The sequence below is a fragment of the Temnothorax americanus genome, unplaced genomic scaffold (genome assembly GCF_048541705.1).
Source record: "Temnothorax americanus isolate GAGA-0224 unplaced genomic scaffold, ASM4854170v1 Scaffold10, whole genome shotgun sequence".
NCBI classification, from domain to species: Eukaryota; Metazoa; Arthropoda; class Insecta; order Hymenoptera; family Formicidae; genus Temnothorax; species Temnothorax americanus.
The window spans coordinates 623059-650690 of record NW_027509231.1 but is presented as its reverse complement, the minus strand read 5'-3'; the positions used below and the strand labels follow the sequence as shown (position 1 = coordinate 650690).

Genomic DNA, 27632 nt, shown 5'->3' with positions numbered 1-27632 from the left:
AATAATTTAAATCTTAGATATTTAAATTTATTTTAATGCACTTCTCGAAAAATTTGATAAAGTCGATAAAACATTCAACGTACTGCCAAAAAGATTTTTCAAGAGGTCCGAAATCAGCTTTCTACTGACTGACTTGGCGTTGAGCAAGGCGTTGACCAGATTAAATTATACATGCCGAGTGTTTCGAACGCTTTGATATAATAACACGGTGATTTTACGTTACATCCAACCGGTTATACTCCGACCCATTCATCGGTTTTATCGGGGGCGTGCAACGCAACTCCCAATATTAATGACGCGTCTTAATTGGTGCAGCAATAAAACGCAATTTCAGCGACGATCCTCGTCTTCGTTGTCCAAGCCTTGACTTTTTTTTCAGATATACGCATCGCGAAAAGAAAAATATAAAAAAAAATTCTACCGTAATAAATATTTATGACGCACGATCATATTTTCTATCGTTAGTTTCCTGTCCTTGTCTCGATCGAGCAATGGTCTTTCAACTTGCATCACTCGCGTTTAAACACGAATCGCGTAACTCTTGGTAATACATGAAAATAACACGGAAAATTCCGTCAAAATTAAATCGTTGATAAAGCAAAATTAATCAATTTTAACTGTAGGTTTAATATAATTGCTTAATTAAATGTTCATGTGAGTACTGATAATTTTAAATTAATATTGGAAAGTAATTTCATTTAATTCTACCCCCCCCTTCCCAGAGCTATTTATTATAACACCGGATTATTAAAAAATTTGTTTTTCTTTTTCATAGCAAAGAGTAGAAGAAATTACTGAAGATTCTTTTTTAACTTTTAACTCTTGTTTCGATCAAACGATAAGACTATCGAAAATAAAACTGACAAATCGTTTTAAAGCCGGGATTAAGATCAGGTTGTATGATGTATCACATACCCCATGTGCCTGATGTAATAATTCAACACACACCGCCCCGTAATCTTTCAACCGAAATATTCACGGCAATTAGATAGGCGGTGGCTTGAGGTCGGATGACAGAAAGCGATTGAGATAAAAAAAAAATTACCACGGATCACACTCCCAGACCTAAGATCGAATTTTCAGTTATCGTGGGAATAACGGGAAAGAAAGAAATATAAATGATCGTTCCTTCTACGCAGTCGTTCTCTGATAACCCATCAGAGTTCATATCTGTCGAATCGATATCCGTGCGCCGGGTGCTCCTGACATTGACACTTTCTTAGACCCGATTAACGCCGATTTTTCTCGAAACGTACATTTTAATCAATCGCGCTAATCGCGCCTTTTATGTGGCGCGAACGTAATTAATACGTCTCTTCTAACTGACGGCGTCGAAGGTTGAGCTAAACCGGATAGTGTTCGTTCTCATGCTTAGAACATACACTATGAATAGCACTAAACGATTTTTAAGTGTGAGCGGCATGAAAAATGTAAAATTAAAGTGATGTACGTGTGTGTGTATAATGTACTTCCAACAGCGTCAATTTTAGATCGAGTTAATGACCGTGACACACGACGAATGAATCTTATGGATCAAAGAACGAATTGGCTGCTGCACGGAAATGCGTGATATACAAAAAGCAGAAGTCAATTAGCACCTATTCTGTTAATGTGATTGATTTTTTTTTAATATCTTCCTAGCGGTGTTGAGTCGTGGCGGCGCCGAGCGTATGCTTATTTTGCAATTATCATGTTACTGCGTCTTTCAGTCTTTTTTTTCCACGCACATGATAATGCATAATACGGTCTAATGACTAAGCTTTCCATGATACGCATATATTTATGTGTGAGATTGATTTCAGAATTCATAGATGCAAAAGCAACGTCGCCGATGGACTTTTTATCCGTCGTTGCGATCTCCCTCATCGTGGATATTGCATCTTATTCCAAGTATACGCGAATTAATTTTTATTAGCAAATCGTAAAATATCCTCTTTGACGGAATAATAGATGCTTTTATCTCGTTTCATTCTTAAACATGATGCATTATCGAATTTGTTCCGTCTAGAATTGACAGAGAATTTTCTATAAATAATGGCAAACGTGATGCCTCATCTCTAGCTACGCTGCCAGGAAAATACGAATTTAGTTTGCCAGCCGGTATAGGAATATAATCATGGAAACTATTTCTAGGATCTAGAAATCCAAAAAAAATGCAACGGATTCCTTTCACGATCAGAATTCCCCTTATCGTCTGCGGCGCGCGTTCATTGACAAAGTCACGAAGCGACATCGCGCACGGAATATCGCATCGAATTCGATGAATATCGCGGAAACTCAGGCTAACCAGGAAGAATACTGGCGTCTCTTTAACATGGTATTACGGCGAGTGACTTTGACTCGATTAATTTATAGAAAGATTTATTTCCTACGAAAGTAATATTATTTTGATTTTTCTTAAAGAAGTTTGCATAAACCAGTTAGATGAAGATTACATAAAAATTAAACGAGAAATAATCATGTTTATAATTCGTAAATTTTGTTCGAATAGAATTTTAATTCTTAGAAATATTAATCGTTTATCAATATACATATGTTTATACGAGCAATATGCGAAAAAGGCATGCAATACAATGTTGTCAAAGAGAAAGAGTGATGATCCTTAAGAGGTGAGTCACTTCACCCGAGTCGTTCTCGGGAGATAAATATGAATTAAACACCTCTATTCAAATATATATTCGCGGTTAATCGACGATACTTATGCGCTGAAGAGCGTGGACCTTCGTCGAAATAGCCGAAAGAGGTATATAATACGTATATCCATGCCCGAAGCAATATAAACGGCCTTGAGTCGTTCATTATTGTCGAGGTCGCAAATTAATATAGAATTTGCTATCATTCGCCTAACGCAGCATTAGTCTTCGGTATTTGTACTTGTATAGAGAAGTATATTTGTACAGAGGAAACGGGGAAGGATGGCAAACAACTCGCGAAGTGAAATCGTAAAGCACCACTACTTATCTGTCTACAGATTTCATCTAGTTTTACATTAATTTATATATATGTACGTAATTTATACAAGCGTAGATAACGATGAAATATGTGCGCGCCAAAGAATACGAATTCACGGTACGTCTCATCTAAGCTATAATGAAATTTCTTATCAAGGAAATTCATAGCTACGCGAAATATCACCCGCGAGGAATCGTTCCATGAATCGCGTGTTGCAAATTATTCTAACAAACACAGTTCTACAGTACGGCGTAATTTAACCACGGACAATCTCTGCACCGTGTACCCTATCATGTGCGCTGTTGCCTTCGATCCAAGTGGACTCCAAGGCCTGTTATTCGATCTGACCCTAATAGATACTCACGTCCCTCCGAAAGATAAAACCTTTTGTCAGTACTCGTTGCGTCGAGAGACCCTTTTAAAGAAGTCAGACTTGGGGGTGATTGTAAAACGACACGCTCGTTCCGAGGGCCCGCGACCGTTAAGCGCAGTGGAATATTCCCAGGACCACCAGATGCAGTGAAAATTTTCCACTGCGTTGTGAAGAATATCTCAAAAGCGGAGTAGTATTTGACGGATAAGTACATGATATATGAAACTACTCTGGTACTTCAGGAAGCAATAAATTTATCCTCTTAGCGTTGCCCGAAGGGGCGTAGTCGTTAACTAATTCCCATTTTTTCTCACCTATATTTCTCCTTCTCCAAATATTTTCTCAAGATTTATTATGAAAGTTGTTCGTCCAAAGCTTAACGCATTTTATCTCCCATCTGAGATTATTAGCCGAAACAGATTCAATATTTTATTTCCATATCTTGTTTTTCATCACTTCCTTCAATTTCTTCTTCAGGAAAGCGACATACGCGCGGCGCGCGATGGATCGATTGGTCTCACTCATTACCTACGTCATTGAGACGACGTGACCCTGAATGCAAACACGCCAGCCAAGTTCGCGGTCATTTCACATTTCGTGATCGCGCAAAGGAATGACGTGTATTACGACATCGTCGGCGCTCGTCAAATGCAAATTAGATGTCCTCACCGGGCGACGAAGCGAACGGTCTTATCGAGGTGGACCAGACGAATCGAGTGAAACGCTCGGTTAAATAAAAGCGATATAGGGATCGATTTTCGCGCACGCTTACGACGAGATGCGGGCGCATCTCGTATTATAATTCACATATGGACGCGTCAGTTGATGAAGTATGAATGAGAATATCGAGGACTCATCGTCGTGCACTCGTAATTCGTCTCACGTGTGGTGCACGTCAAGATCATCTCGTGTTTCTCCACCGTTCCATCTGCCATCTCTATTTTTTCTCACGTCTTTTTTGTCGCGATGAAAAGTATTTGGGTTTCTTTAAGTCCGTTTCTTAACGATATAATCTCATATATTAATTCTTAACGAATTTTAGATTTAAATTATTATTTAGATTTACTTCAACTAAGAAAATTTTATCTCTCTTTGCTCCGCAGAGAATTATTGAACCGAAAATTTTTAATGGCACACCAATGAGGCAATTGGAATTTAATCCACTCCTGAGCTCGTATTAGTCTCTAATTCAATTCACAAGAACAATATCGTGCAAGAACAATTTCCTCTCGCGACTTTTTCCGATTTCTCCTACGTGACAAAATTTATCATGGCAAAATTAGTAATGTGCGTAAATTGATTTTCATCGACCGGTTTCACTAAACTCGTGCACTATATAACGAGAGCATTCCGTAGTCGATAACAGGCCGCGCCGTGCCGGGCACGGGTTTGTATCGAGATGCATAATAGACGATGCCTTCCCCCGCGTTCGACGAAACCAGTCTTCCTCTCCCATCGCGGCGAACTGAAGGTGAATCTCTGCACGATTCGCTCCGGATCGTCTTGAACGAATCGTCGTAAGTAAAATTTCTAAATTACAATTGATTCTTCATAGATCCGTTTGATCGTATAAATATGTATACAACCGGTTTATAAGATTATTTTTTCGAGTAATGAAAGAAAATTTGCGAAACCGCCTTCAGACACGCTTATCTCGGGTCAACATTGTATACGCAATTGAATATCATCAAATAGCAAAACCTGTTATTAGCGTATTTATCCCAGGAGCGCCAGTAAACACGTTCGAAACTCGATTGGAGTTCATTAAGGTGAACGTGCTCTGCCTCGCGAGAATGGACATCGTGATCTAGTGTGTATGAGACCTTACAGCACGCGGATTGTATGCAACGTATGCACCTGTGTCAGCATGCAAATGTACTACTCACGGGGGACCGGTTCGTAAAGGTCGAGCATTATACCGAGGTCGTTTTCTCCGCGACTGAAGATCGATGATAACTAGCCTGTTTGATTCGCATGGCCTATTCGCGATGACAATCAATGGGTTATTACATTACGCATATTTATTAAAAGATGTTTACACGATTATACATTAGCCACAATTGGCACTATTAAAAGTTATATTTGTCTAATTTCCAGCATCGCGTCAATCGTTAGTAACGAATTTCTTTATCGAAATCAAAACACTGACTTATTGCAGAAATTAGAAATGCAATTAGAACTGCGGGACAATATGTGAATTTATTGAAGGCGAGATTTATTATAAGAATTGACGGCAACTAACTTAGATTATTAAAATAGAATATATGTAATGATTATGAAAAATTTTATTCATGCAACGATTTTTTTTTATTGCTACTCTGGGTAGAGGAAATAAGAAACGAACACACGAAGAGACTGGTACGACGTAATTCATATCTTCGACATATCGTTATTTTTATTGTAGAAATAAAAATTTACTACGTTGTTTTAAGTATTCGAATATTATCAGAATCATGAGTATCTTGAGTTCTGAGAAACATAAATTATGCATGATTGATTGCAAATCGCTGCAATTAACAGAATGTACAGAGAATTTAAAAACTATCGCGTTTAATCTCAACTACAGGGATCTTGCAAGACTGCATTTTGCAAATTATTGGAATTAAATTATTCTTGCCGTTTAAACGAGCCGAATAAAAAAAGATTACTGCAAAAAGGTCATGAGTCCCGATTTTTGAGAGAACAATTTGAGATAAAGGAAGAATCGTCGTGATAAAGATGACAATGCGAACTTTCGTGAATCTTGGCGTGCAGTTGCACAAACGGGAGATGCATTGCTGCGCGCGAACGTCGCGAAGCACGCAGGAGTGCAACTTCGGGGGGACGGAAAGGTGATCGAAGCCAAGGAGGAGAATGAGGAGGAGGAGAAGGAGAACGGGGCAGGAACGAGGGAAGGTGAGAAAAAGTCGCGGACGTTAAACCGCCCGCTCGCTCTCGGCCTTAGAGCAAAAAGATATGACAGAAGAGGCAGGATAATAGGGGAGAGAGGGGGAGAGAGAGAGAGAGAGAGAGAGAGAGAGAGAGAGAGAGAGAGAGAGAGAGAGAGAGAGTTTGAGTTTGAGTTTGTCTATTATGCCATAGTCAAGACTTTAGGCAAATAATGAAAAATACAAGGATATACATGAAGTAAACAAGAGTAAAATAAAAACAAAAATTGAAATAAGTACGAACTAAAAAGATACAAAACAGATGAGATAATTACAATAAAGCAGTGAGCAAAAGCGGAAACAATGACGATAATAATGACTATATTGCAAAAAGTAATAATATTATTTCCACCTTAGCAAACGCTTCAGAACTAAATTTCGTTGACAGTATTAAAAAATACGAGAAATAATGCTGAAGAAATAAAAATCAACAGAATTCAGTCGTGCTCTCTCTCCAACAACAATCGCAGAAAAATAACACGAGTAGGATGAGCCGCGGAATGGAGGACAGTCGAAAAGGAGGATGGGGCGAGATAAGGATGTACGTACGGGGGTAGAGTGACGAGAGAGCCGAGGGAGACGCGGCGAGACGAGAGAGGGCAGGCGCGAAGAGGGAATCGGAGAAAGAAGAATCCGTCGCGCTGGGCCTGTTCTACCGAGGTCGCACGTATACGTCCGTATAATACTCGTAATACATGTAATACATCCGTATTACATGTATTACGAGTATAATACCTGTAATACCTGTGTAACGCATTATACACCAGCGCGCCAGCGACCGGCTGGCTCTCCCGCGGCAGCAGGCGACGACGACCGGTCGTATCTTCGCGTCCTTGCGATTCCGCCGCGACTTTCCAAGGGATCCCTGGGTGCCATGCCGCGCGGCAGGTGATTAGGATTGATCGGATGGAATGAAACGCCGTTGACGAAAGTACGTGCGTATTTTCGCTTTTGCGCCGTCGAGAGAAACGGGATAGAAACGAAGAATAGAAAGAACGTAATCTTTTTTAATTTTTGAAGAAAATAGGTATTATTTTAAGATAGCTCTGGAACGACGAGAAGTTTTGTCGCACGATGTTACGGGAAAATATGATGAAACAATCTTAAAAATAAGTTGAAAGTAACGTCGGACGCGTACCTAAATTAAATTACTCGAATCATCCTTGGCGCCGTGGATTTTTTAAAGACAATCAATGCCGTAAAGATGAAATCACGCGATGGTCATGGAGAGATAAGAAAAAATGTCGAAGGATGACAATGACGCTACTGAGAAATCGTTTTGTACGCATCGTACGTGCGCGTTGTCGGTGCATGCAAGTACCTGCCTGAAAATAATTATCAGTGATCGATGGACGAGGTGAAGGTTACTTTTACTGTATGAAAGTCTCTCCGAGAGTTCACAGTTGTCCTTCCAACACATGGAAAATTGCAGCGAGTTGCACACCACGCAGGAATCATTGGATGATAAGGAATCATAATTTTCTTATTAATGATATTCTAAGCCGCTTCATTAGTTATCAAAATAAATTTCGCGCGCTGCGAGATCTACTAATTCTACCGCGCCTCTTTAAATCACGATCGGATCGGATAACATATAGCTTACGTGTAGCAGCATCGAGGGGACTGCATAGCGATGTGAATGGAGACGCAGGGGAGTAGATAAAGAAAAATGGAGGAGAGAGAGAGAGAGAGAAGAAAGTGCAAGGGAGAAGGGAGGCCGATAAAAGGGAAGGGAGACGAAGGGCGGAGGGACGGGGTCGAGTCGATGAGCGAGACATGAATATATCGTACGGCTAAGGCTAAGTTAGGATGAGGATAGCGGCGATTATCTTAACGATCCCCTGCAGCAAAACCTGAACGGCAACCCGTTTCGGCCCCGTCCGTCGTCTCGGCCCTAGTATAGTATATACCGGCTGTTGCTGTTGCTGCCGCTTGTGGCTCCTGCAACGATGTTGTTGCTGCTGCAAAAGGAGCATGACGGAGTCGTCCAGCGAAGGGAGAGGAAAGGATAGGAGAGCCAGCTGAAAATAGCTTACTGCAGTCGCAGGAGCTTCGCGAGACCAGGCGAGTTCAGAGATCCTTCGTCTCTCATCGCTGCTCCCGCGGTCTTATTCCTCTTCCCCTCTTTCCTTTCAACGTGAGCGACTTTAGGCGAGATCGTCACTTGTGAACGCACGATCTATTTGTCGACACGTTCGTACGAACGCTTCCGCTCTTTAATGTTTGAAACTGGAGCTTTTACGTTTGAAACTGAAATTCGATATGGCTAATCCGGTGAGGCTAATAGTGCCATTCCTTCTATATCTAGTTTGAATTGTTTAGCAAACCTATCCAGATCTTCGGATTTTCACAATCTCAACTTCGTATTTTTATCAGCTTCTATCATTATACCCTTAAGACATTAAAATCTAAAATTTTCAATCCTTAATATGTCGCACGATAATTTATATTTAAAAATAAATATTTCTTTATTATATTTCGAGTTTCACCGATCATGAAGGCAGAACGGAATAAAGGCGATCCCGCGAAGATATCGGCTGACACATGCCAGCTTCATCGCGAAGAGATAGACGAGGGACGAGTGAAAAAAAAAGAAGGACAACGCGGGACAATCGCGCGATGCGATGTACGCGTAAAATGAAAGAACAATTACACCGTGCTTGGCGCACGGAGAGGATGAGAAGAGACGGACCTTGGGCTCTTTGCGAGATAATCATAACATTACACGACGATCCGCGCCATAATGCCGTATAATGTCTGCGGCATGATGTACATTACGAGATCATTTGCCGAGAGTCTGTCGCTAAAAGTGGGACCACCACCGCCGCCGAGGATTGACTATCATATCGCTTCTTCTCGCCTCGGTCGATTCGCAAAATTAGAAACTCGCCAGCTATTCCTGGATAATAGGCTCGCGTGTACGTCCGTCGCGCGAAGAAGAAGAAAAAAAGGAGCTTCGACCGTCGCTCGCTCGCTCGCTCGATTTGTGGGTCAGGGAGGTACGAGAGGAGGCGAGAAGGAGGAAGAGGAGGCGGCAAAAGGAAGAGCCTCGCCGCCATCGACAGGACGTTGTCACCTGGATTACCGCGCGTCGTTATTATTTCATAATCAACGGAAAATCTGCGCTACATCGGCAGATCTTCCGTCGCAAAGATATTTCAACATGCCATTAAATTGTTTGATAGGGGAATAATATTCTCAAAAATTTATTAGGTGAAAAACTTTTCAGTTCAGATCCGTACTGTGTATAATTTTCGCGGTCTTGATTATTATCGTTACCTAGCGATGTTCATATCTCCAAAATTAATTGCAAATGTAGCTAATAATTAATATTAATTGCTGTATCAATACCGCAGAAATCGCTTCTTTAATTTTTTTTATCGAAGCAAAAGAATGCAAGGAGAAACCCACACGGTTTTTAATTACGATAATCGATTACGAAACTCTGGACGAAGCAAAGAATCAAATTAAATTCCGACATTGCGGTCAGCGGTCAGCGGTCTGGACGGGAGGAGCCGCTAATTGTACCATTAATTAACGAAAAAGCAGGCAGTGACGACAGGCATTCGGCAGGCCAGCTGCAATATTATGGTCCACCTCCTTGTGCCATCGCCACGAAAACCGGATTCGGTTTGGAATAAAATTAGGAGTCAAGTAGTCAAGGTCGGTCGGACCTGCCCAAAAGTTAACTTGCCCTCGCTTCTTCTTCTTCTTCTTCTTCTCTTTCTTCATCTTTCTCCGTATTTTTTCTTACGTAGAACGACCTGATTCCTCTGTTGCTATAGCAACAACTCATTCGCGTTATGTCATTTTATGAAATTCCACAGCAATATTATGTAGAATAGAAGAGATGTTTAAATAATCGCTTTTAACGGCGATTCCTGCTCAACCACCGCTTCCCATCCACTCTCCCGAAGAGAAGAGATATATCGAAGAAACGTATGGGGTTTACTTCGCGTAAACAATGTAGTGCGTCTAAGGACCGCTCTTCGCGAGACCACTCTTGCAGTTGCACAAGAGAGCCCTCGGAGACACCGAGATACGAGAGCACCTTTTTAGATTTTTCATTTCCCAGCGAAGGAAGCTACGAGCTTGCAGAAGTGTGCGTTATATACTGCTCGAGCACACGCACAAACAGAACGCAATAGAGAAGTTATCGGTCTCGCAACCGTGTCTTTCAAGCTTTGACGTCCTCGCATTTGCATACTTCGCATTTTCATCTTCTCGCGAAAGGGAAGAGGATCAACTTCGCAACAGTACCGCGCGATTTTCCTCGTGAATAAACAAAGGGAGCAAGCTCGCGACGCGAGATCATCGGTCAGCGCGGTGAATAGCGATTTGACGAAAGCCCAGGCATAAAGTCGGGGCTCCTCGCGGGGCGTTGCACGCGCGAAGGACGCGCGGATTCAATGATGCCTCGCTCTTGACGATCGGCGTATCCAGTATCGGCCAATCGACAGTGATTCACCCGCGATTGAACAAGAATCGCCGGTCGTTAATCGAACGTGCATGATTGCCAAAGGTGAATGGAGACGCTTACACGGTTCTCACTTCGCGGCTTGTAACGAGAATTGACGTAAACAAGATGTTGCACATGTAGTCTAAAATGAATCATTCAGTCGTATACATGTTAAATGTCAATCAACGGTGATTGTAAAAGGGAATTTTCCAATCAGTTATCTATCGAGAATTATTATTCTCACGCGAAACTCTTATAACGAAGAATTTATAATATAAGAAAGGAATATATAAGGTTAATTAATGCTTCAGGAAAATAACGGTAAATGTAGGACAAAATAACCAATCGATATATACACTGAGGTTTTTAAAATCGTTGCATGCATTAAGGATTTAATGTAGGAATATCAGTAGTATTAATTCGTATTGCGTGTTCGTTTACGAGCATGATAGGATGAAGTGTTGATATTACAATATTTTATGATAAGTAGTTGTTACAGATTCATGGCTCACAATCAGTGATACAGATTGTAGTATAACAGCGTCCTCGACGTGTCTCGTGATATTGCGAAATTCTCATTGGCGGCTTGTGATTCATCATCGACAAGATGATTACTTAATAAGTTGATTATCGACTGTTACGTCGTGTACGTAACTGGATCGATTGAGGAAAATTTTCTTGCGGTCGCGAGGCAATCGTAAAAGATCGCGCTCGCAAATTTTACATTCAAGAAAGAAAAACATTGTGGGAGAATACAAAATGAAAAAACAATGCGGAACAGACCGTTGGGTGTAATGAAAATCAAGCTCGCGGTATCTGGCAAAGTCGTTACTTTCGCGGAATATCGCAGGCTGTGGCTCCCGTAATATATGGCAATAAAATTCCGACTTTACGCGACGGCGCGGCGGTGTCCTCGAGCATGTTCTGGACCGTGAAAAATCGCGTCTGTGCCAATCGGAATTGTGCACCGGGGACGAACAAGCAACCGGGATGAAAGGGCAAAGTAGTATGGCGAATCAATTTAACGGAAATTTCGCGTGCTCCGAGTTTCAGGCTTTCGTGCCAGTATGATAAATTTCTGCGCGGAAAGTCGCTAAGTAAAAAGTGCGAAGTTTTTTCGGTAATATATCAAGAAATTTTTGCTTATTAGTTTTAATATAAAAAATACATATAATATATAGCGTTTTTGCCCTATTACGTTTGTAATTAGGCTTCTGCATAATTTTCTCAATGTTCTTTTCTTATTTGTTTCCGAAAAATATAAAATATAGATAATATCTCTCTAAAAAAGTTAATACTTGTACTTAATGTAGTAGCAATCAATAATTTTTCTTATTATATACGTATCCAATATAATTTACCTTTTTTTATATTTTTGATTTATAAATTAAAATTGATTATGCGGAATTATATGCCGAAGGCTTCAATTATTCGCGCGGAAAGCTTTGATAATCTCATATAGGATTCTACCTATTCTTCCTTATATACCTGATATCCTTGTCCCAAATCAATAATTTAAATAGAATAACGTTTTCAACCTCGTGTCTCGTAAGAATCATCTTTGTCGTCATCATTTTCGTCCTTCGGATATGCTTGCGTAAGGGATACGCTTTCCGGAATTAATACACAAAATTTACCAGCCTCTACGTGACTCGCGGAGCGGACGTCATTCGCAATTAGTGCCCGTTAAAGAGACAAGGCGAAGGAACGGCGCCTAGAACGCCATAAAAACTAATGTAAAAACATGTATGTGTGTATTTTTTCTCGGAGAACCGCGATTACGCTATAATCATCGGCATTGCAGTAATTACACCACACACAACGAATCATACCGGGACTACCAACATGTATCTACTGTCGCGAGCTTCTCTTTTTGCAATCTCGTAACCGATAAGATTAGAATATTTCGAAGAAGAATATTTTATTTCCTTTCGTGTTTATTTCTTGTGTTATAAAATGTCTTTGCTTAGCTTTGCTTTATTAAAAAATAAGCACAAAATAATATATCAATAGAATATAATTCCGCAAAAAATATTCTGCCTTACGTATAGAGAACCGATCTTTTTTTAGTAAACATTTAAAACAGAAGCACTATATATATAAATGCAAGTGCTTAAATGTGTATTAAATGAAGAATCCGTTTCTCGCAAAACTTAATAAACGCATATTATTCTAACGGTATATAACGGTTGGAAATCGCTGGTTGTAAAGCAGCCGCTGTCTAAGTCTAACAACTGCGAGAATCCAGGAAGAGAGCACGGTGCTACAAAACGATACATCAAGAAGAGCGCATCAGATAATATTGAAGAATGTGTTTTACGCGTTTAATTTTAACCGGTCAAATTTTATTCTTGGCTAAATGACAAAAATAGATTAACAAAATTTATAATTTCCAAGTAAATTGATAGTTAAAAATATTATTTTTATAAATGAGAGATATTAATTCGCTCTCGAGACGTTTAAGTTCTCGCGTGATTTAATTGAGAAACAAAATACTTTACTTTTCAACCGCTCTTTCTGCAAAAACAAAGAAATTATTTTATAGCTTTCCTTTATTTATAAAGCATTAGAAACAATTTGCTAAAGTTTGGTAATGCGACAGAAATCAAAGTAATGAGTAGGCGAAGAGTAAGGTCATCGATCTCGACTTGGATAAGCTATAACGCACCATCAAGATTCGTGAATAATTCACGATTTTAATCGCATGTTAATTATTCACGAACGTATCAACCGCGAAAATCATTAAGTGAATAACGGGTCTTTGTTTGATATATTCGATAATACAGAGTTATTTTAGAAATAGTGGAAAACTACCAACAACATTATCTTAATCAATGTCGAATATTATGTAAACGTTACGAGCTAAAAATAGAAATAAGGAATGCCGTGCATATTTTATCGTAGATTTTGGACAATAAGAACATCATAAATATGCGAAAGGTGATTTAAATGGCCACGATAATTGTAGAAATCATAAATGAGGTATCCCAACCGTAACCTCGAGTAAATATAACAAGATTGAGCAAAGATTGAGCGCAAACAGTGCGGTCTAAAGAATGGTTGAAAAATGATGATTATATCACGTCGAAGTTGTAAGAATCAATAAAGATCTTGATAAATCATCTTCGGAGAAAATTTTTATGAAATAAGTAAATTGTGAGAGAACACTGAATAAATATTCAATATAATAATTCTTTTTGGTATATTATTTTCTTAAATACGAACAAAAAATCTTCGCGCAATAAGATCAATTAATAACTCAGTTTACATTCATAATGATGTATAATTGTTCCATATTAATCTGATTAGTTTAGCGTACTTAGAGCTTCTATTTTAATATTTTCTATAAAATCTCTATTTAATAGGCTTGATTTATATAAGTAATTATTTGTTATCACAAATGTTACTCAATTTCATTAAAAGGGAAATGATCTAACACTAATAGATATAATCTCCGATAGAAAACTAAATTCGAATGACTCAAGTCTAATGATTCGTGGATCATTTGTTGAATCGATATTTTGGCGAAATAAACAGAAAATTTTCAATGGGAATTTATCGGATGTATACGAGACGGAACTACATATAAACAGACGGTTTACATAATAGTGTCCGTACATTCATACGCACTGGCGCGTGTATCACACGCGTATACGACTCATCGAGCGTTCCTCGATGAGTCACAGCGACGAAGATAAAACATTTTACCTGGTGGCGCACAGTTAATCGAATTTGCAACGTATTCGCGACGCGTAAAATGATGCACGACCGTCCCGGCGTGACGCAAATCATAATAAATCCGCAACGAAAATTAATTCATACTTTACGAACAGCTAGCACGAGGAAGTCACGTTTATTTATCTCTTTGATAGCATTTAGTCAAGCAAATTAATGAGAACCTCTTGAACGAAAAACTCTAAACACAGAAAATTTTAATTATTTTACATACAATATAAAATAATTTTATTTTGACAATTATATGTCAATAAATATTTCAAAAAATATTTTTTATTCTTATTTCGATAGTTCCAATAGCGGAAATTAATAGAATTTCCGTATCCCTTTAGGGTCAAGAAACAAATTAATCGCGCACTTTTAGCCATTTAAGCATGTCGGGCACGTGCGAGATTCATTTACTTTCATTGAGAGAAGCTTTTCTGCGAATGAAAGAAACATATACGTTAATACTGACGACACAAAATTTGTCGAGGGAGATCTGTCAGGTCAAGTTAAAAAAAAGTTATGTCGCCTATAATTTCACATTTAGTAGTCGGAAAAACTATTAAATGCAGCAACGGGTTGAATCACTTAATAAAATCTTAATCCTGTATTCCATCCTAAATCGAGAGATTCTGACATAGCAAAGTAATATGCTCATAGAAAAATAGCAGCGCTTTTAAAACAGAGCATAACATGTTTGCAAGAAAAGCTTTGTGCATTCCATTTAATAATTTTCTCGATTGCAAATCTATGATAAAAATCTTTGCGTTTTTTGAATCAGTTATTCATTGCGAATTGAAAGATAAACGTCGATTGACTCTTTTAAATGTATTCAAGGTTGTCCCATACAGCCTGTGTAGCTTTGCCATTGTACTTCCGCTTGATATATTGAGTGATCCCAAATGAATGCTTTTAAAACACAAACGCGACACGTCATGCCGGCATACGACATGTGCAGGTGCGTCCACAGTGACCAGTAGTAAGAAAGGACAATCGCATGTATAGAAAATAATTTTTCAAAAAGTACTCCGTGAGCGCGTTGAATTGTTGCGTGAAAAAAAAACTGATAAAGAAAACCCTAACAAATATTTCAAGATTCGTGGTTACACTCAATGATGATTCAATACAAGGTATGATAATCGCTGTTCTAAGTTGTTAGAAGCTTCGTAACTAGTATCTAATCAGTAGTTTCAATCGTGACTGGAAAATGGCATGAATAGATTCCTTTCGAAAAGTCGTAACATATACATTTTCAATTTTTTCGTACTTTACTATTTCTATATGTAATCGTTTGATATAGTAAATGGCTAGAATGTCCGAGATAATCAAGGAACGTTACGCCAAATAATTAATCTATATAAATTAGCATAATATACAGTGGCTACGAAGTAATAATATTAGGAAGTTTCAGTCTATTGCGAAATTCCTGCTGAACATTCGCAGTTAAAAGGTACACTCGCTCAAGGCGTGATCCCAATGGGTCAGCAACACGAGCCACATTACGAATCTGTTCCCGAAGATCTCCTCGACGAACCGAGCATGAGGTACCGGGTGTAGACATCGTGGTCCGGAACAGAAAGGAGCGAAGAAATCGGCGAGCAAGCCAAGATCAAGCAGAAGCGAGCAAGAACGAGAAAGAGAGAGAGAGAGAGAGAGAGAGGCAGAAATGCGAGAAGCGGTGTAGGAGGAAGAAAAAGAGAGGAGGAGGTGCAGAACAAGAAGGGAGATAAGGTAGGTAGAGTCCAAGAAGGGCGGCGAAGAGAAGAGAAGACTAAAAGAGAGGCCCCTCCCGGTGGCTCGATCGGCGAGGAGGGTCGGGGCCCCCTTGGTGGGTAAATGGGTATATAAGCGGGGCCCCGGCGATTCCATCTCGACACACGACCCAACCTTCATCCCGATCGCCAACGGTCCTTTGCAATCGAGCGTAATCGCACGCGCGCGAATAAAAGAAAGGGAAGACAGGGAAAGAGAGACAGGGACAAGAACCTCCCCCGCGTTCTTTCGTTCTCCGATCGATCGCGACCGATCTTAGTTCGCGCGAACCGGTGAGAGCCGATCTGCGAGATAGAAGCAAGAGAAGCCGAAGAGGACATCACTGTGCCCGACGTCGACTCGACCAAGAGTTCCACGTTTACGGAGGAGAGAAAAAGACGTGAGTACACAGTTTTTCGCTTTACAAAGTTTTGTCACCCTTCGAATTCCGTCTCGCGGCGAAAACTTACCCGACTCGACATTTCGATCGATCGATCGATCAAAACACGGATTTCTTTGACGATCTTAGACATTAACATCGTGCGAATCCTTCCCTTCGCGAATACTCCCCTTCATTAGTTGATAACGTAATTATTAAGTAAATCTCTTTTTCGCTCCTGATATGTAATCGATTTATTATTATCTTTTAAATCCTATACGAAGCAAATCTCCCCCCGTAGCTCAGCTCCGAAACGAATTACGTGACAGATTCTACGGTGCGTTGATAAATATAATCGAAACCGGTCGATGAAATCTTGAGTCGCAGTGACATATGCGGTCGACAGACGCGGTTGGTTGAACTCGGCATGATTATTAACCTCGCGTTTGTGCGCAGGAGACTTTTCTCAAAGCTCGCAGCTAGCTACATTTTCTTTCGCAATACGCGTAGGACTCGGTGCCGAGTCGCGGCTTCGCAGCGACGGCGACAGATAGTTTTGAAAGTGGAGCGCGATAATGCTATTGTTCGCCATCCGCGCTTGTATCCGTTCGTTTCAATTAGTCGGGGCGCGGCAAAAGCGGATTTTCGAAACAGCGAACGACGGTATAAATGCCACGATAAACGCCCTCCCCTTAGTTATAAAAAAATTGCAATTCGCTCACAATTAAGCTGTCGTTGACTAAAAAATCATATAAAAGTCTCTCTTTTTCATTTTAAGTTTAATCCCGGTATATAGGAGAGACCAGAGAGAAGAGACAAAAACCAAAAAGAATCGAAATAAAAAGTGAAAATCTTACATTAATTGCTATTAAGTATATTGTATTATCTTCATATTGTTCCTTATAATAACCATTAGTTTCCAATATTCCATACTCGAACATATCTAACGTATGAGCAAGTTTGTTTTTTATTTATTTTGTATCAACTCTTGCGACATGCACATACACGTATAAGAGTGTCTTTTTATTTTAAGTTAGAAATGCATTGTAATTACACATATACATATTATCTAAATTTCATTAAAAATATCTCGCTGGATGTGCGTCGCAGCTAAAAGGTTAATAAAGAGAAATTAAGAGGTCAAAGTAAGGAAACGCGAGTCGCTCGCGTGCAGGCCACGCTCCGTCGTCGTTATAAACATAATTTGTAGATTTCTCAAGGAGCAACCGCGCGCGTTTGCGTAATTTCGCGTCCCCCTTCCGCGTCGCGCTCCTTCCCGGCCCCTAATTACCCGGCCTAATCTGTCAATCTGCGAATTACCTGCGCCGCGACGTCGACTCGAGGTCGCCAACCGGCGCGCGGCGACCGTCTTCCCCCGGCAACTTCGCAATCGACGAACGTCGAACGTGTGCCGAAATTTTATTCGGAATCAACAGAATCCTCCCCGCGCCAGGACGAAGCAGATTCACACGAGCTTGAATCAGATAAGTAGGAACAGATTTCGTGACTCTCGTTTACGCGAGCAAAAGTCGCGCGATTGCAAATTGAACGGAGGAGTTTCGCGGCTTCGGATTAGACGAGCGGACGCCGCTCTTTCAACACGCCGCAATCAGGGGAGACCGCGAAGCTGAAAGACTATATAGGAGAAAGAAAGAGAAAGAGAGAAAGAGAGAGTGAGAGAAGAGCAAAGGGCTATAATCATTGACGGTGGAACACTTGATGGCGCGCGCGCGCGCGCGACACTTCTTTGTAAGTGTGGTACCATTACACTTCTGATGATCTTGATGAGGTAATCGGCGTCCATCATCTTTCACAGGCATTTCCTGCGTCTATCGACCTGGCCGCCGAGCACTTATCTGTATTCGCGGTGCGATCCAACGCGCGTCATCCTCCTTCTCTGCCTTTTTCTTCGCTTTTCCATTTTTCCCCGCCTTCCGAGCATTGCGTGGAGAACGGAAGATTGCATCGACAGCGAGAGATCGACAAACACGCGTCCGTCGTTCGTTCTCGCGTAACCGCCGTGTAAGGAAATAATTAACGGACACGTCCGTGTGCGATGTACGGACAATAAGTCGACGGCTACGGTACTTGAATGTACTCGCAATTAAGTTTATTGCGACTACGCACCGCGCCGCCGTGCATCCGGTGTAATTATATCCGCAATGGAGTTAATTCCATGCAAATATTTGGAGACTTAAAACTTCAGCTGCCCGCGTCATAAGAATCTCACAGATTCTTTATAATTGGTCTATCGAAACGAGGCGACTCTCGTTTACGGTAATTATCATAGAGATCAGAATCAGCTTACGCAATTCTATAAAAAGAGGTTCTTGTTTGCGATACGAACAACTAATTACCGTTCTCACGCGCAACGCGATTCTCGACAAAAGTGAGGGGGGAGCTTGATTTCTGTCACTTTCTATCGCGGCACAACGCGGTTTCGGCTATACTGCCGATATTACGACGAAAACACAGTCGGTTTCGGCAAGAACGTAATAGTTGCGACCGTTCACCGGCTGCAATTGCATTGCCAAACGCGAACCCCCCTCGATCTCGCCATAAAAACTGGAACCCTTTGCCGCCTCCCGCCTCGTTTACTATTCTCCGCAACTACGCCTCGTTGTTTCCGTCTTTGTCGCCACTTCTCGCCATCCCTCTCGACTCTCCAGTGTATTCCGGTTTCCACGACGAGCGCAGCCCCCGCTCTCGAGAAGCGATTTGAATAATCGTTATTCCGTGCGCGACTTGAGAATAATTTTATGCCTCGCGACTTTTCAAGTTATAGTTAATTAATTAAATGCAGAATTATAATACTTCCTTCTACGACTCGCGTATTTTCAATTCGCATATCATCGAGAACTTGTTCCAAGATTATCATAATTTCATAATTCTTAAACGACGCACTAGGAGGCTCGTAATTGGACGTAAAATTAAAGTTGAGCGTGATTTTTTTACAATAACTTTTTCATCATTGAGTTCATTGACGATAACAACGTGCAAGGCAGGCCGGACTGGAAAAGCGTTTATCGCAGTGACTGCGCTTAACTCGAGCGTTAATGCACCAACTCGATGACGCGTAAATACCGCGTCGTTTGTCTCCGATTTCACGTACGCCTACTCGCGAACGCAGAATGGTCTCGTGTTTCGCTCGCGGTAATGTATTTTGCGACGCAAAGATCACAAAGTAAAATTTACGATGTAAATTTATTATCTATATGCTTTTCACACGACAAAAAAAGCGCGAACGTTCCAATCTATAAATCTAAAATCCGATATTGGAAATAAATCTACGCGCTTTGCCCTTTATGAACGCAGATCCAATATCCATTAAAGTAGAAATCTGCTAAAAATTAAAAGGGTTAATCTCGATGAGATCTATATTTTTAATCGCTCGTAACGCAAAAACTCGCGATTTCTGAACTAAATTTCTATCCGTCCTTAACGCCTCATTCATCGCGCGCACAATGAAAACTCGCGTGAGACGTTACAACGTATTCTTCTCTGCGTTTTACGGAGAGAAGAATTGAACGTAAACGTGAGCGCGTAACGAGCGTGAGGGGCACGCATCCTGTCATTAGTTCCATAACGTTCACCTTATTCGATGCATTCGGTTCAATGTCACCCGTCCCTCTCCTTCCTGCCGATTCTCTCGCGGCAGCCCTGATGTGATCCACCCAGCGCGACGTTACCGTTTCTCCCTTTCATTAACAATCATAGCTGTTGTCCTTTCGTCTCGCGATCTACAACCGGGTCCATTCATATATGTACGTCTCGGCCATTCATGCCGAGCTGTCACCACGATAGCCTGTCCTCACGTCCAATCGCCTAACTAGAAGATTGCGCGTCTCAATGTCTTCTCGGTGTAGATCCGAGCGAGTTTTGTTAGACATAAAAGGATAACAATTATAACATTCATGAGAGAGATCATTTTTAATCTCAATTGTAATACATATATTAAATTGCCTAACGCTATAATCAGCAATAATTTTCATAATAGTCATAGAGTTAATTAAGAAAGTAAAATCTTAAGATTTCGTGATTGTTGCAATCACAAAAGGATAATTATCGCGCAATAATTATATCTGCGAATATTTCAAGCCACCCCGTAAATAATTTCCCTGCCATTCCCGACGACTTAAAATTAAGATTAATTAAGATTAATGTAATGTTTTGGCAACAAGCGTGTCTAATATCAAGCGTCCTTTTGCAGATATCAAAATGCTAAAATTCGCTGTGGTGACGATGGTATGCCTCTTGGGGCTGAAGACGATCGCTGCGATGCCAGTGGCCGATCACCACGAGGGCCATGAGCCGCTACCAGTCGTACCTCTCGAGAAGACTGCGGTAGAGTCCCTGAAGGCGGCGGAGACGGCTTCGGGAGCCGTGCAGAGCAACGCAGCCGCGGCACCTGTGGCGGCTAGCCAGCCAGCACAGCCAGTGGCCGAGCAACCCGCTGCGGTTGATGCGCCTGCTGTGAGGAGCAGCGAATCTAGCGAGGAAGCCCAGCCGGCCGAGCCGAAGGACGAACCGCTGCAGCCGCAGCAGCCGAAACCGGCGTCCGAGGAAGCTCAAGCGCAGCCCAAGTCCTCCGAGGAACAACTCGAGGAGAAGGAAGAGCCGAAGGTATTGCCCACCGCCGAAGCCGAGAAGAAACAAGAACAAGAACCCCTCAAGGAAGCGGCATCCGAAACGAAGGAGTCCGTGCAGCCCGCGCCGCAGGAACAACCGGCCGAAGTCCTGGCCGAAAAGAAAGTAGGTTTCTCGTTATCCTGATTAAAATCATTTTCTTTCATACCATATATTTTCAAGTTATAAACTTCATTCTCTAATCTTTCATGTTTTTCAGGAGGAACAGGTAGCCGTCGAAGGCAAGAGCGCGGAAGCGGCCGCACCCGCGGCCGAGAAGCCCGTGGCCATCGAGAAGCGCGCTGACGATTCCGCCGAGAAGATCGCTAAGGAAGAGCCGAAAGAGGAGAAGAAGCTAGAGGAGCCGGTAGCACAGCCAGCCCCGAAGAAGGAAGAGTCCGCGGAAATTCCTGCCGTTTCCGAGGAGAAAAATGTTGAATTGAAGGCCGAACAAGTAAATCTGCCGAAAGAATCTGAGGTCATTCACTCGCTCGCCCACGCCAAGGTCGAGGACAAGCCCGACCGCGTGACCCGCGACGCTGAAGAATCCGCCGCGCCCGCCCCCGCCGCCGCCGCCGCTGCCGCCGCAGCTGCAGCCCCCGCTGAAGCTGCCGCTGCTCAGGAACCGGCTCAGCCGCAAGAAAAATCTGCGTCTGTCGCCAAGGCCGTGCAGACCGTAGCGGAAGTAGCTGCGCCGGTGGAGGAGCCGAAACCCGCCGAGAAGAGCGAGAAGGTTGAGAAGAGCGAACAGCTGGAGACGGCACTCGCCGAGCAGTCGGTTGTCAAAGTCGAGGAGCCGATCAAGAGCGAGGAGAAGGTAGCTGTCGAAAAGGAGATTGAAAAAGAAGCAAAAAGTGCCGATTCTCCTGTCCAGCAAGCGGAGGCGGCCAAGGAGCAACAGCCCGTGCAGCCTCAGGAATCCAGCCAGATTAAACGGGATACAGCGGAAGCTGAACAGGTAGCCGAGCTGCCTCAAGCCAAGTCGGAACTTCCGGTCGCAGAAGAGCAGCAGGCCCAGAAACAACAGCAACCACAGCAGCCACTGCAATCACAGCAGCAGGAAGTCGCCAAAGTGAAGGAACGCTCTAATGACTCCTCCGAAGAAAAATCCGCCGACGACAGCAAGGAGAAGAAGAGCAGCGAAGAAGACAAGTCTTCCGAGGAGCAGAAGGACGCCAAGCCTAAGCTCGCGGGAGAATTGCTCCCGAAACCCGAGCAGTAAATCTCGGTGCGGGGAGGGTTTGATTGATGAGTAACTTCAGCAGCGCGGCAGCAACAGCAGCAGCAGCATCATCTCAAGAAGAAGGAAGAAGAGGATTGCTCCTCTTAAGGATCGGGACGAGCTCAGGCATCGGCGTCTCTAGGTGCCACCGGGACGTGGGCATGAGTTCATCGCGAGACAACAGGAGCGGAAGCGAGAGAGAAAGAATGTGTGTGTGTGTGGGTGTGTGTGTGTATATGTTCGCGTGCGTATGTATGAGAGAGCGAGAATGCGAATACGAAAATGCCAGAGTAGGCAGCACACTCTCAGCGACGAATCCGGAAAGTGTGAAAGTACCGCACAAAGTGAATGAGAGAGAGAGAGAGAGAGTGAAAGAGAAAAAATAAAGAGAGCGAGAGAAAGAGAGAGAGAGAGAGAGAGAGAGAGAGAGAGAGAGAGAGAGAGAGCGCAAAAAAGCGACCCCATCGACCCCATCGATCTTTCTATAGGGTAGAGTTGTCCGCGTTCTTCGACAGCGCACTACGATCTCGGTAGCGCATCTCCGGGAGCGCGGGACGATCGCGTGTTACCGGATGCCGTGATACCGGGCGAACGACACCGCTTATCGTATCTTCGATACGCGGCGATCGACGCGATCCGGCGTTCCGGCAGACGGCAGACGGAGAACGCGCGGCGATCCATCACGGGGATGCGGCTCGGCTTCTAGCTCCGAGCGGCATTCCCGTTCGTCCCGGCGGACATCGCGATCTGTCCGCGGGGACGAACTCTGCCCTCCCCTCCGCCCGATTAATATCTCTCATCACCCCTTTATGGAACCCCCCTGTGTCCCATCCGAGAATGACACACCACTATACAACACCTGATAAACTCATCCCGATAAACTATGCAGTAAGTAGCTCGACTCTCTCTGTCTTCTTTTTAGAGATAACATGTGTCATTATTATTATTATTATTATTACGATTTAGTACCAGTACCACTATTATTATTAATATTATTATTTGTATTATTGCTATCATCATCGTTATAATAATAATTATTATTATTACTGTGAATCCCCCGTCGGTCTCGTGTTACTACCAACCGCCCATTTATAGATCGCTCGTGTTCGTTCACGAATCGCGAGGTCGAGTTTCATCGTTTTCAGAACTTGACAACATATATAGAAGTATAAAAGTATAAGAATCCAGATTTTACATGGTAATAACCACGAGACTCTACTCGGTTCTTACATAAACGGATATATTTTTCGAACGATACGTTGAAGCGAGAATAGACTTCCGAGATCCACGTCCCGTACGTAATTTTCTTCCAATACGTAATACCGTCCGATATATTCTCAATACATGTGTAAAATTTCAAACAAATCGCTCGTCTTTTCAAAGTCTAGATTAGTCATTGTGTATAAGGCGCTTTCGAGTTGCAGCGCAAAGCGCAATTTCGCTCGGCGAGCGTTATACGATCGCACGAAGCAGTCGTCGAGTATCTGCAAGCTGTTCGAAAAACGGACGCGCTCGGTGAACGGTACATTCGCGAAAAATTACGGTGCGGATACAAGAGGCACATCGCTGCGTGAAATCGCTCGCTGGTAAATCACGCGATATGCGGAGATTCGCGTTATGGCGTTAAATCGTTCGTGATGAACCGCGATTTGTCAATCACAACTTCGCGCTTCAGCATCGCAGAGACAACGGGGATCAACGCCGTGGTTGTAATAAGTTAACGAGTGACTCACAAAGTAGCACTTAGCCGTTCTCGACAGCGTGCCTAGAGTACGTACGTACGTGCCGTGTCAGATACGATAATCGGGGGCTTCCGCCAGCTGATAAACATCTTCGCACTTCTCTAACACGAAATAACAAGGCACAACGAGCGCGCACCGGCAGCGAATTGAGTAAATGATAATACCCCTTTAATTTACGACCCTTAACCCTTTACCGTACCCACTTTACCCACAAATCGTTTACGTTACGCAATAAGATCAAATAAAACGTGTCTCTCATTGCATTTCAGGATCGTAGATGTTTCGTTGAAAATTTCACTCTGCCAAGATAACGGAATTATGCGATTTTTCTTATCGAATAACACATTTACAAAAAGAATTACAAAAGAATTATCAATTTCATTTAGACATAGGATTATTAATTATGGAAAATTTATCGATATTTGTAGGGAAATTTTGATCGATAGCATAAAAAAAAACGTCTGGTTTTCTTTCAAATAAATAAAGAAATGATTATATACAAATAAAAATCCAATTAAAAAAGAAGATATGTGTATATCGTATTTATATCTTCAGAGATATATTATAGTTCATCGCGAACAATTTAAATATCTAGTTCCGAGCTGAAGAACTGTCTGGATTCTCATTATTAATTACGCATATTAATTTACGCATAAGATTATTAATTATGGAAAACTTATCGATTTTTCTAAGTAAGCTTTTTAATTGATAAATTGATAATACAGAAACGTCTTTCTCTCGGATAAATAAAAAATTATTATATGCATATCGCAAATGAAAATGCAATTAGAAGGGAAGATATGTATGCCGTGTCTTATAATATCTTCAGAGATATAGATTATCGTTCATCGCTCACAATTTAAGTATCTGGCTCCGAGCTAAAGAACCACCCGGATTCCCATAATGCATATAGAAAGTGCAATAAATCCTACCAAGAATCAGTCTACCAAGGGTGCGATAAACCGCTGCTAAGAGTCGATCCATGGATTTACGGCGTCATAGCCGATACCTTTCTATTCTCGCGTAAATGCAACTCCATAACCAATCGGTTACCCACGGAGAATGCACTTGCATAAGAGCCCTCATCGGTCGCGCAATTGTTCGCGAATGTCGCATCGGCGAGCCGACATTTCCCCTTGATGCATCGATTCGTCAAAAGGGCGAGCGAGCAGCTCTATCGCACGGCGGCGCACTGGCAACGATAGGCATAAACAAGACTGCGGTGCATTAGGTGAATGCATCCGGCGAAATGTCAAGGCGTGAAAGAAAGAGAAAGAGAGAGACCGAAAGAATTTTGCAAGTCGCCACACGCGGAGATTGTTTCGTTTTGGTATATATCACCCTGCACTCTCGCCGTTCAATACTAAATGCCTCCGTAATTAATAAACAAGCTACATGTGCATTAAGTAAGAAAGAAATCGATTTGACTATCTAACGGTATTTAGAAGCATCCACTTTCCTTTTTCGCTCTTCAGAGCTAGATTATTCGTCGTAAAATAATAAATCATTGCAGCTATTGTTAACAAATTTTTATTGAAGAAAGTCCGCGTAGGATTAAATGTAGAATTGACTCGTGCAATCCGGGTTTCGTTCTTTTTTTCTTTAAAATTTAAAATTTAATTTTCTAATTAATTTATGGAGATAATTTTACGAAAAACTGGTGACAAACGGTAAACGCACTTGCAAGAGAAACGCAGTCAAATGCCTCCGTGGCGCAATCGGCTAGCGCGTTCGGCTGTTAACCGAAAGGTTGGTGGTTCGAGCCCACCCGGGGGCGATATTTTTTTTTATAATTTTTATACACCGACGCGATAATTATTTTTAATAATATTGTTTCTAATTAATTTTCGTTATGGTTTTTAATAGTAAATTTAATTAAAAAATAAAAAAACAAAAAAAAAGTGCTTGACCCCGACGTGATTTGAACACGCAACCTTCTGATCTGGAGTCAGACGCGCTACCGTTGCGCCACGGAGTCGTATAACGTTCTCTGCTTTTAGTGCAGTGATAGGTCTAGCCGTACACTTAAAATGGAGACGTAACACAACATTAAGTAATAATTATAGTAAAATAATATATGAATTTATACTTAAAATCTATCACATACCTCATTTGTGAGTAAAACACAGGCTAACACACCCAGAGACCACCAATCGACCTCCTGCCCATAATATTCCTTTTTCAGGATTTCAGGTGCTGAAAAATGATGTGAGATTTGCATAAGTGTGACGAAACGTTACAGAAGTGTATTTTATATTGTATAATTAACCAATAATCTCTCTCAGTTACTTTCAGCAAATTGCATGTATAAGGTGTATATGTGCTATTATGAATGTACATTTATATGTATATTTTCTTACCCATATATTGGGGCGTTCCACAGAATGTGTTTGTTCGTTCTGTGCGATGCAACCATTTGGCCAAACCAAAGTCGATAATTACAGCATGGCCGTATTCGTCAAGTAGAATATTGGTTGTTTTCAGATCTCTATGTACTACACCAGCATTATGTAGAAAATCTATAACACGCGTTTTTGTATATAGATATCAAATTTTATACACGTTACTAATACAGAGTTATTGAAATTATTCTTATTCTTACCTATAGCTAAGGCAATTTCTGCTACATATATCCTAACTACTTTCTCAGGCAAACAGCCGTACTCGTTGACTAGTGAAAACAATTCTCCCCCAGAGATAAAATTCATCACTGTAACATTATTTACATATTAGTGTGTTTGCTTAAAAAATTACATTAAAGGTTAAACGCTGTAATAATAGAAACATACGTATGTACAATGTCTTCCTGCCTTGCCATCTGTGGACAGAATTTACTATGAAAGGATGATGTCCAACCATTCTCAGTATAGCTGCCTGTGAAAGTATGAAATGTCAAATCTCTTATTATCTCAAATCAATACATTTGTCGAAGCAGTATTGTCTCAGATGTGCACGCACCTCCTGCTTAGCTTGTCCGACACAATTTTCTGCCACGATCGTGGCTTTACTGATCACCTTCAGTGCAAAAACCTGACCAGTTTCTTGTTTTTGCACTTTATATACTTGTCCATAAGCACCCTTAGCTATTATATCTAAGAAGACATATCCCGTTTTTAAAGATAATTCCTTAACTGGGAATTCTGGCAGAAATATCGACTGGGAACGTGAAACTGGCCATACTGTCTTGGAAGATCCATGAATAGGATATCCTGCGCAGCGCTTTTGGTCCAACTAAAATAAATGAGTATAAATTTAGTTCTTCCACTCACAATATTTAAAATGTATGGAAATCTGTTATCACACACACAAAGACCAAGTACGACATAAATTATTGCTAAATTGCGTTACCTTCTGTGAGAAGCACGGGACCATGATCTCCCCTCCTCGTTGGAAGCCTGCCCTATTACGTTGTTGACGCAGCTTCCACCGAGCAAATCACTGAGGCTGTACTGTAAATTAATAACGTTACGTTTAGTGGGA

At 41.7% G+C, this 27632-nt stretch overlaps 2 protein-coding genes and 2 non-coding genes across 4 annotated transcripts in view; 2 read left to right on the top strand and 2 right to left on the bottom strand.

Annotated features, from left to right (window-relative positions):
• The window catches only part of S6kl (ribosomal protein S6 kinase like), a 44086-nt gene that overhangs the window by 15933 nt on the left and 521 nt on the right, over positions 1-27632 (bottom strand). Inside the window, 7 exon segments of the mRNA XM_077408967.1 lie at positions 26260-26348; positions 26513-26671; positions 26755-26862; positions 26942-27026; positions 27111-27356; positions 27359-27383; positions 27501-27601. Coding sequence (XP_077265093.1) covers positions 26260-26348; positions 26513-26671; positions 26755-26862; positions 26942-27026; positions 27111-27356; positions 27359-27383; positions 27501-27601 — 813 coding nt within the window.
• On the top strand, positions 16296-23463 carry Bnb (bangles and beads). The gene is made up of 3 exons (XM_077408906.1): positions 16296-16583; positions 20773-21314; positions 21409-23463. Exons 2-3 carry the CDS (start codon positions 20781-20783, stop codon positions 22408-22410), a joined length of 1536 nt encoding a protein of 511 aa, XP_077265032.1. The 5' UTR covers positions 16296-16583; positions 20773-20780; the 3' UTR covers positions 22411-23463.
• Trnan-guu (transfer RNA asparagine (anticodon GUU)) lies at positions 25856-25929 on the top strand. The gene has a single exon. It is a non-coding gene; the product is annotated as a tRNA-Asn (tRNA).
• On the bottom strand, positions 26059-26130 carry Trnaw-cca (transfer RNA tryptophan (anticodon CCA)). The gene has a single exon. It is a non-coding gene; the product is annotated as a tRNA-Trp (tRNA).